Consider the following 9,823-nt stretch of genomic DNA (forward strand, 5'->3'; position numbering starts at 1 on the left):
ATTCCCTCCTGGATCCCGCACCCAAAGGGGTCACCCGGGAGCGGAACCCGGCGCGGGGCTGGGGTTTTTTCCCTTTCCCCCCGTTTTTCGGGATTCGCGGAGCCAAAGGGAGAGCGCTGCTTCCCTCTAGCGGCTCCGGGGACGGGAGGGGATCTGAAATATCCGAAATATCCACGGGAATCTGTCCCTGCAGAGGGGATCCCGTCCATGCGTGGAAATAACCTCAAATATCCACGGAAATATCTGAAATATCCACGGGAATCTGTCACTGGAGAGATTCCCACCAATGCACGGAAATATCGCAGATATCCGTGGAAATCTCTCGTTTTGGGAAAGGGATCCCAGAAATGCATGGGAATATCGCAGATACCCCTGGAAATCTCTCTTTTTGGAGAAGGGATCCCAGCAATGCATGGGAATCTCTCAGATACCCCTGGAAATCTCTTATTTTGGAGAAGGGATCCCAGCAATGCATGGGAATATCGCAGATACCCCTGGAAATCTCTCGTTTTGCTCCCACCAACGCACGGAACCAGCTCCGGGCGGTGTCAGGCTCTGCCCAGCGCTGCCAGGACCAGGAACCATGCCCAGAAATTAGCCACGAGTGCCGCCTCGGCAGGAGGAGAGCTGCCCACGGAGGGTGGCGGGGCAGGGCCCGGGAGGGGTCTGGGGTCCCTCCGGACACTCCGTGTCCCACCCGCTCCAGGTGACGCTGCCTGGGCAGGTGGCCCTGCCCGTGGGGCCTCCAGAGGTCCCTGCCCAGCTCTCCTGGGGGCGGGCAGTGCTCGTGTCCCGTGTCCCTTGTCCCGTGTCCCGTGTCCCTTGTCCCGTGTCCCCGCACGCCCCCCACGTGCCACCCCCCGCCAGGACTACATCTCCCAAGAGCCCCAGCGCGCAGCGCGCCGCTCCAGCCAATAGCGCGCGGCCTTGCTCAGCCGGCGGGCCGCCGCGGGGCGCACCGGGAGCTACAGGCGGGCACGCAGCGGGCACGGCAGCTGAGAACTGCATATCCCAGCGGGCCACGGGAGGCGCGGGCCAATGAGGAGCGCGCGTCTTGGCGCGGCGCGCAGGCGCGCTGAGGGGGGCGGCCGGGGCTTCATGTGGAGGTCAGCGGCGCGGCGGGAGCGGCGGGCGGGAGGGCGGCGGTGGGTCCGGGAACCGGGAACCGAACCGGGCTGAGCCGAGCCGAGCCGAGCCCTGAGAGGGGCGGGCAGGGTGGACACAGCGAGGCCTTGGCCCCTGGGGTGCCCGTGCTGGGGGCGAGCGGCCTGGGAGGGAGCGGCGCGGGGAGGCCTGAGGGGCGCGGGGGCCCTGGAGGGGCCCGGGTGCGGAGGGGCCCGAGCCCGGGGAGGGAGAGCCCGGGGCCAGGCGTCTGTGGGGCAGAGGGAGCCCCCGGTGCGGCTCGGGGCTCTGGGCAGGGGGCACAGCTGGGCTGGGGCTCTGGGCAGGGGGCACAGCCTGGTTTGGGGGCTCTGGGCAGGGGGCACAGCCGGGCTGGGGCTCTGGGCAGGGGGCTCTGGGCAGGGGGCACAGCGGGGTTGGGGCTCCGGGCAGGGTCAGCCCGGCTCGGTGTGACCCCTCTGGGCGTTTCAGGAGGGCTCTGGAGCGGGGGCTGCAGCGCTGACATGGCTGCCAAGGTGTTCGAGAGCATCGGGAAGCTCGGCCTGGGCTTGGCCGTGGCAGGAGGAGTCGTCAACTCCGCCCTCTACAACGGTGAGGGGGGCCCTGGCCTTCGTTTGTGTTCCTGTGCACAGCCTGCCTTCTCTGGGCTTTTATTGTCCAGGAAAAACAGGCTGAGGGCCGGCAGTGCCACGAGCACTGGGGGCCCTGGCGCTCCTCCTGCAGCTCCTCTTTGCTGTTAATTAATCCGTGCTGCTAACGAAGCAGCAGCCCCCCTGAGAGCTCTTTCCCCCCGCAGTGGACGCGGGGCACAGGGCTGTGATCTTCGACCGCTTCCGGGGCGTGCAGGACGTGGTGGTGGGCGAGGGCACCCACTTCCTGATCCCCTGGGTGCAGAAACCCATCATCTTCGACTGCCGCTCGCGGCCCCGCAACGTGCCCGTCATCACGGGCAGCAAAGGTGGGTCTGGGGGCTCGGGGGGCTCGGCCTTGTCCCTCTGCACCTGCAGTCCTCAAGGGCAGGATGTGGAGCAGGGGCCAGGAGCTGAGCGAGGGCACCTCGGTGTGGGCAGGAGTGGCCTGGAGGGTCCCTCTGTGGGCACAGGGACCCCCGCCCCAGCTGTGCCACCTGCTCAGGTGGCCCTGAGCTCCCTGCCAGCCCCAGCTGTGCCTGGAGCGCTCAGGAGTGGTTTGGTCACTTTAATAAAGAACGGCTCGAGGAAGGTTTTGGTCCTGAATGTTTGGGGTTGGAAGGAGCCTCTGGAGATCCCCCAGTGGTGACCCCACACGTCCCACAGTGACACAGGAATGGTTTCAGGGGTTTAATAAAGGACATCAAGGTTCAAGAGCTCCTCTTTTGGTCCCAAATGTTTGGGGCTGGAAGGGACCTCTGGACATCCTCCTGTCCTGAGTGTTCCCTGGCTCTGGAGACCCCACGAGCCCCAGAGTGACACGGGAATGGTTTCATGGCTTTGACCAAAGAACTCTTCCTTTGTGCTGTGAGTCACCAAATCCTGAGCAGCTGGGGCTGGGAGGGACCTGTGGAGCTCGCCTGGGGCAGGTGACACTGGTGGGGCTGGGATTGTCCCTCTGGAGCTCACCTGGGGCAGGTGACACGGTGGGGCTGGGATTGTCCCTGTGGAGCTCACCTGGGGCAGGTGACACTGGTGGGGCTGGGATTGTCCCTGTGGAGCAGCACAGAGCTGGACCCCAAAGGGGAGCAGGGCAGCAAAACCAGCTCATTTTTCATTACAAAGTGCAGCCCTGAGGGCCGTGCTGCTCTGTGCAGCCCTGGGGGCTCAGTGCAGGACAAAGTGCAGCTGGGGAGTTTGCTGGGGAGCTCCCCCTGCTCCTGTGCAGCTCCCTGGGGGCTCAGTGCAGCCCCGGGGCTCAGTGCAGCTCAGTGCAGCTCCCTGGGGGCTCAGAGCAGCTCAGTGCAGCCCTGGGGGCTCAGTGCAGCTCCGTGCAGCCCTGGGGGCTCAGAGCAGCTCAGTGCAGCTCCCTGGGGGCTCTGTGCAGCCCTGGGGGCTCAGTGCAGCTCCCGTGCAGCCCCGGGGCTCAGTGCAGCTCTGTGCAGCTCTGGGGGCTCAGTGCAGCTCCCTGGGGGCTCAGTGCAGCCCCGGGGCTCAGTGCAGCTCTGTGCAGACCTGCAGAACGTGAACATCACGCTGCGGATCCTGTTCCGGCCGGTGACGGCGCAGCTGCCGCGCATCTTCACCAGCATCGGCGAGGACTACGACGAGCGCGTGCTGCCCTCCATCACCACCGAGATCCTCAAGTCCGTGGTGGTGAGCACAGCCCGGGCTCCCCTGGCAGGGACTGGGGAGCGGGAGTGCCCTGGGATCGTGGAGTCCCAGCCTGGTTGGGTGGGAAGTGCCTGGAAGCTCGTCCAGCTCCAGCCCTGCCGTGGGCTCCCAGCCCCATCAGCCTGGCCGTGGGCACTTCCAGGGCTGGGGACTCCACACCTCCCTGGGAGCCCTTTCCATGGGGCAGTTCCTGCTGCTGTCCTCGCTGGTGCAGCCTGGGGCTGTGTCCAGTCACTGCCTGCTCCCAGCAGTGTCCATCCCGTCCCATCCTGTTCCCAGCGGTGTCTGTCCCATCCCCAGAGGTGTCCATCCTGTTCCCAGCAGCATCCATCCTGTTCCAGCTGTTCCCAGCGGTGTCTATTCCGTTCCCAGCAGTGCCTATCCCGTTCCATCCCATTCCCAGCAGTGCCTATCCCATTCCATCCCATTCCCAGCAGTGCCTATCCCGTTCCATCCCATTCCCAGCAGTGCCTATCCCGTTCCATCCCATTCCCAGCAGTGTCCATCCTGTTCCACACCGTTCCCAGCGGTGTCCATGCTGTTCCTGCCGTTCTGTCCCGTTCCCAGCAGCATCCATCCTGTTCCAGCTGTTCCCAGCAGTGTCTGTCCCGTTCCCAGCAGTGTCCATTGTGTTCCATTCAGTTCCCAGCAGTGCCTATCCCATTCCCTGCCATTCCATCCCGTTCCCAGCAATGTCCATGCCGTTCCATGCCGCTCCCAGCAGTGCCTATCCCATTCAATCTCATTCCATCCCGTGCCGTGCCGTTCCCAGCAGTGCCCATCCCGTTCCCTAACCGTGCCCATCCCATTCCATCCCGTTCCATGCCATTCCCAGCAGTGCCCATCCCGTTCCATCCCGTTCCCAGCAGTGCCATCCCATTCCATCCCGTTCTGTGCCGTTCCCAGCAGTGCCCATCCCGCTCCCTAACCATTCCATTCCGTGCCGTGCCGTTCCCAGCAGTGCCCATCCCGCTCCCTAACCATTCCGTGCCGTTCCGTGCCGTTCCCAGCAGTGCCCATCCCGCTCCCTAACCATTCCGTGCCGTGCCGTTGCAGGCGCGCTTTGACGCAGGCGAGCTGATCACGCAGCGGGAGCTCGTGTCCCGGCAGGTCAGCGAGGACCTCACGGAGCGCGCGGCCACCTTCGGCCTCATCCTGGACGACGTGTCCCTGGTGAGCTCTGCCTGCCCGGCCCGGGGGGATCCCGGTGCCCAGAGCCTGCTGGGAGGGACACTGGGACACTGGGACACTGGGACACGTGTGGCTGTGTGTGGATGGACACTGGGACACATGTGGCTGTGTGTGGAGGGACACTTGGACACGTGTGGCTGAGTTTGGAGGGACACTGGGACACGTGTGGCTGTTTTTGGAGGGACACTGGGACACGTGTGGCTGTTCTTGGAGGGACGTCGTGGTCACAGCTCTGCTGTTGTCCCCGTGACCTTGGGCAGCCCTTGGTGGCCTCAGCCCTCCCTGTGCAGGGCTTCTGTCACCCCACAGGAGCTGCTGAGGGGGATGGATTGGGCTGCAGGTGCTTTGGGATTGGGCAGCAGCTCCACAGGCACCCCAGGAAGCACCAGGAGGGAGAATTCCCAGTGGGACAGCAGAACATTCCCAGTGGGACAGCAGAACATTCCCCCTGGTTCCTCTGCTGCGATATCCAAGGAGGGAGCCCTGCCCTCCAGCTCCCTCCAGAAATGAAATTTGTCCTGCTGGGAGCAGGAAGCCCCTGCAGAGGTGACTTTGTTTCTGCCAAGGGGGAGTTTGGACACTTTGTTTCTGGAGCTTTCCCCTGGGGCCGGGTGTGGGATTGGGTGGGACTTCACTCAGGGCTCTGGGTCTCTGTGCCCACCCCGGTGTCGCTGTGGCAGCAGAGCTGCTGGCAGCTGTCCCTGCCGTGACCTGCTTGGCTTTTGCCCCCAGACCCACCTGACCTTTGGCAAGGAGTTCACGGAGGCGGTGGAGATGAAGCAGGTGGCGCAGCAGGAGGCCGAGCGCGCCCGGTTCATCGTGGAGAAGGTACCTGCTCCTTCTGCAGCTTTGGGGCTGCCTCTGCTGTCCCCTCCCCTCTCCAGGGGTTTTTCCTGGAATATCCTGGGCCAGCCTCCCTGGAGTGCTGATCAGAAATGGATTTTCCCCAATATCCAATGTAACCCCGGCTGGAGAGGCTCCTCCTTCCACCCCACAGCTGCTTGCAGCCGTGCTCGCTGTGTGCTCCTGGGTCATCCCAGGTTTCCTCCCGGGTCATCCCTGCCTGGATCCACTCTGGAGCTTCTCTGGGAGTCTCCAGCAGCACAGTGGGGTTTTCATCTCTTGTGTCAGCTCACATTTCAGCTGCCTGCAGACCTCTGGGTTTGGGAGCATCCCCAGGGAGCTGCCAAACAACGGGGATCTCCGGGTGGGATGGATAGCCTGAAAATCACCAAAACTCAGCTTGAAATTGCCTTTTTTCCTTTTCCCACAGTAGGCAAATTGGTTATTTTTTATCCCAGTTTAAAGAGCACCGTGCTAAACCAAAACCCTTCTAGCTGCCCTGGCCGGGGGAAGCCCCGTCCGTCGGTCTGTCCGTCCGTCCGTCCATTCCCGTTGCCCTGCTCTCCCACAGGCCGAGCAGCAGAAGAAGGCAGCTGTGATCTCTGCCGAGGGCGACTCCAAGGCCGCAGAGCTGATTGCCAACTCGCTGGCCACGGCGGGGGACGGGCTGATCGAGCTGCGCAAGCTGGAGGCGGCCGAGGACATCGCGTACCAGCTCTCGCGCTCGCGCAACATCACCTACCTGCCCTCGGGACAGTCCGTGCTGCTGCAGCTGCCCCAGTGAGGCAGCCTGCCCGCCCGGCCGGGGAAACACAGAAACAAATCACTGCGACTTCCTCGCGGAGGAAACGGAAATTTGGAAATTGGAGGGATTTTTTGGGGGGTTTTTTTGGATGGGTAATCAAATAAAAGTGAACGCTCGCGACTGCCGGCCTGAGGTTCCTCCCCTGTGCGGTCTCAGCGCTGCCCTCGGGGACTCTGGATCTGGGAGTTCAGGAAAATTTGGGAGTTCAGAAAGTGAGATTTGGGGATTGCCCCTTTCTGGGCAGGTGGAGCAGCAGGAGCAGAGGTTTCCTGGGATGGAGCCATCGATCAGGGCTCAGCTGCCTCAGTGCCTTCAGGCTGGCTGGGGCTGCCCCTGGGCGTGGAGCCCAGGTGAGTCCCTGGCCACGGGCGCGGCATCGATCAGGGCTCAGCTGCCTCAGTGCCTTCAGGCTGGCTGGGGCTGGCCCCACCTGCTGCCCCTGGGCTGGACAGGGGTGCTCAGGGCCCTCAGCCATGCCAGGTGTCACCTGAGAGCCTGGGGACACCTCAGCTCAGGGCAGGAGCTCTGTGGGGGTGAGAGGAGCAGAGATTCCCTCTGGGGAAACCCTTCTGGGACTGGGGATCTCCTCCTTCCCCCTGAGCTGTCCCTGTCCTGCCCCGTGGGCTCCTGTGCCAGCCCCTCGCTGCTCCAGGGGCAGAAATCCTCAGTGCTCTTTTCCCAGGGAAGGGGAGTTGTGAGGAGGGAGAGATTGTGTAACCAGCCTTCAATAAATGTCACAGTCCCAAGGCTGGCACCCTGGGTCGTTGTTTTTTTGTGCTGCTGTCTCAGAAGTGAGGGTTGGGCTCGTGGGGCACGGCTGCTGCTCGGGCTGGGAAAAGTCCTGGCAAGGAGGGATCCATCCTGACCCCTCCAGAGCCTGGGATGTGAGCCTGCCTGGATTGCTGTCTCCAGGTAAGAGCACCTGGGGCACTGAAAGGGCACCTGGCCCTGCTGCAGCCGGGCTGGAGCCGCCCCAGGTGGGGCAGGGCCCAAACCCGGGACAATTCCTGCCTTGGAGCCAGCTGGGATCATCCCCCAGGTGGGACACGGCCCAAACCCGGGACAATTCCTGCCCCGGAGCCAGCTGGGATCATCCCCCAGCTGGGGCAGGGCCCAAACCCGGGACAATTCCTGCCCCGGAGCCAGCTGGGATCATCCCCCAGCTGGGGCAGGGCCCAAACCCGGGACAATTCCTGCCCCGGAGCCAGCTGGGATCATCCCCCAGCTGGGGCAGGGCCCAAACCCGGGACAATTCCTGCCCTGGAGCCAGCTGGGATCATCCCCCAGCTGGGGCAGGGCCCAAACCCGGGACAATTCCTGCCCTGGAGCCAGCTGGGATCATCCCCCAGCTGGGGCAGGGCCCAAACCCGGGACAATTCCTGCCCTGGAGCCAGCTGGGATCATCCCCCAGGTGGGGCAGGGCCCAGACCCTGCCCCGGAGCGCTGGCACGGGGAGAGCAGGAGATGCGGAGGAGTTTCCTCACGGCTTCCTTAAGAGCAGGAATCAGCCAGGAAAGAGCAGGAATCAGCAGGAAAGAGCAGGAATCAGCAGGAAAGAGCAGGAATCACGTGGAAAAGAGCAGGAATCAGCAGGAAAGAGTAGGAATCAGGTCCCAGGTCAGGCTGGGAGAAGGGCAGCGACCCTCAGGGCCGAGTTTGGGCTCAGCATTCCTCGCTGGCAGCGGGGTGGGCTCCTCCTGGAGCTCTTTTCCCTCAGAACTGCACAATTCCAGCAGTGCCCGGCCCCAGGGGAGCCTCGGGAAGAGGGGCTGGGCGAGGACAGGGCTCCAGTTAAACCAGTTTGTCCCTCAGCAGCCGAGGACCCTTCCTGCCCTCTTTGATGCTGTGTGAGCAGAGGTTTCTGTCCCTTTTCCACGGGACAGAAACATCCAGCACCTGCTGTGGTGACGTTTGCATTTAATGATTGCTCCACATGGACTTTAGAACTTCCCTGGTGGGGAATCTGTACTGTGCTTAAATTCAAAAGACAAAAAAAGAAGTCACAAAGCCAAGGCTAGCCAAAGAGGAATTTCATTTTTTTGGTGTTTTTTGTGCAGAGGCTGCTGGCTCTGGTGGTGCGTGATGGAGCTGCCAGCACTCCCCAGCACAGGAGATGCTGCTGCCTGGAGGCAATTCATCTTCAATTGTGCTTCCACACCGGCCTGGGAAAGGGAACAGGAATTTCCTCTGCTGGAACTTCTCCTCTGCAGTGGCACTGGGCTCGTGGTGGCTCCCAGGGCTTCCTGTGGCAGAACCCAGCAGGAAAATCCCTTTGTTCCCCTTCTGCTTCCTGCCCGTTTCTGAGTGAGATCTGGGCTCCTCTGCTGTGCGCTGTCCCTCAGCTCCCACATTTGGACACGGGGCTCTGCTTCCTGTGCCTTCACCTCCCAAGGAACAAAAAATCCCAATTTTTCTTCTTGCTTTCCTCTCCCAGGCAGGGAATTCCAGCCCATCCTCACAGTTATCCAGCAGCAGCAGCAGCACCTGCCCCAGCGCCGCCCTTCCTGCAGGAGCTGCAGTGCCCGGGGCTGAGCTGGAGCAGCATCCAGACACCCCAGGGTGACCGGGGCACCACTTCCAGCAGAGCCCGGGACAGCTCTGAGCGGCCCGGGCAGCACCAGCGCCCCGGGGCTGGCTCAGCGCGTCCCCTTCTGCTCCAGGAGCAGCTGCGGCAAGGGGGAAAACGGGGGGCATTGTTCTGGTGCCGCCCCGGGGCCTGCCCAGCCCGCCCTGCCCTTTAACTCCATCCTGAACTTTGCTCTGCGAGCCCCAGTCCGCGCTCGGCACGGGCAGCTCGGGGCTGGCTTTGTGCTCAGGAATCCGGAGCAAGTCAAACCCTCTGGAATTTGGCATTTGTAACTGCGGGGCAGCGAGGGCGCCGAGATTTCCTGGCGGAATCTCAAACCCAGGGCGCTCCGCTGTTGGGGTGGGGGGCATTTGCAGGTGAGGAAACAACGCCCAGGTGGAGATCGTGCACTGAAGGACTGAGGAGAGGAACACAGAGCTGAGAGGAGCCCTCGGGAAACAGCGGCGCTGCCAAAGGCTTGCTGCCCTTCCCCCTCTGGGTTCCTGCCGCTCTCACTAATTCCTGCACGGCTGCCAAACCCAAACCACAGCAGCCTGTCCCCTCCTACACAGCCCCAGCAGCGGTTTTGGGGCCGCGGCCGAGGCTCGGCAGCTCCCCAGGGGAGGTGGCACCCGGAGAAGGCAGTGCCAGCCCGGCGAGGGGCACCGGGTGTCCCCTGTCCCCCCGCACCTGCCACCAGCCGCCGGCCAGAGCCGCCGCTCGCTGCGGCACCGCGCTGCAATCACCACACCGCTGCAATAACCACACCGCGGGCTGCAGTTAAGCAGTTATTAGCGTGTGAAGGGGAGAGGAAGGTTGGAGCAAGCGGGAGCTGGGGTTTGGCACCGGCTGCTGCGGAGCGCTCCGGGCTGGGCTGAGGGCTCGGGGCCTCACCGAGCCCGGCCGAGGGGCTCTGATCCTCACCCGGGCCTGGCTGAGGGGCTCTGAGCCTCACCTGGGGCTGGCCGAGGGGCTCTGAGCCTCACCTGAGCC

General features: G+C 63.6%; 1 protein-coding gene across 2 annotated transcripts; it reads left to right on the top strand.

Annotated features, from left to right (window-relative positions):
• The first annotated feature begins 1,068 nt into the window (after positions 1-1,068).
• On the top strand, positions 1,069-6,384 carry PHB (prohibitin). Of its 2 annotated transcripts, none has more exons than XM_039700556.1 (7): positions 1,069-1,106; positions 1,594-1,713; positions 1,919-2,080; positions 3,265-3,407; positions 4,482-4,598; positions 5,349-5,444; positions 6,031-6,384. In XM_039700556.1, the coding sequence occupies exons 2-7, from the start codon at positions 1,626-1,628 to the stop codon at positions 6,241-6,243; spliced, it is 819 nt and encodes a 272-aa protein (XP_039556490.1). In that variant the 5' UTR covers positions 1,069-1,106; positions 1,594-1,625; the 3' UTR covers positions 6,244-6,384. The 2 variants fall into 2 exon arrangements, with proteins under 2 accessions (XP_039556490.1, XP_039556491.1); XM_039700557.1 differs by having other exon boundaries at positions 1,106-1,145.
• The last annotated feature ends 3,439 nt before the right edge of the window (positions 6,385-9,823 follow it).

This window comes from Passer montanus, unplaced genomic scaffold (assembly GCF_014805655.1).
Source record: "Passer montanus isolate IOZ18808 unplaced genomic scaffold, ASM1480565v1 scaffold142, whole genome shotgun sequence".
NCBI lineage: Eukaryota > Metazoa > Chordata > Aves > Passeriformes > Passeridae > Passer > Passer montanus.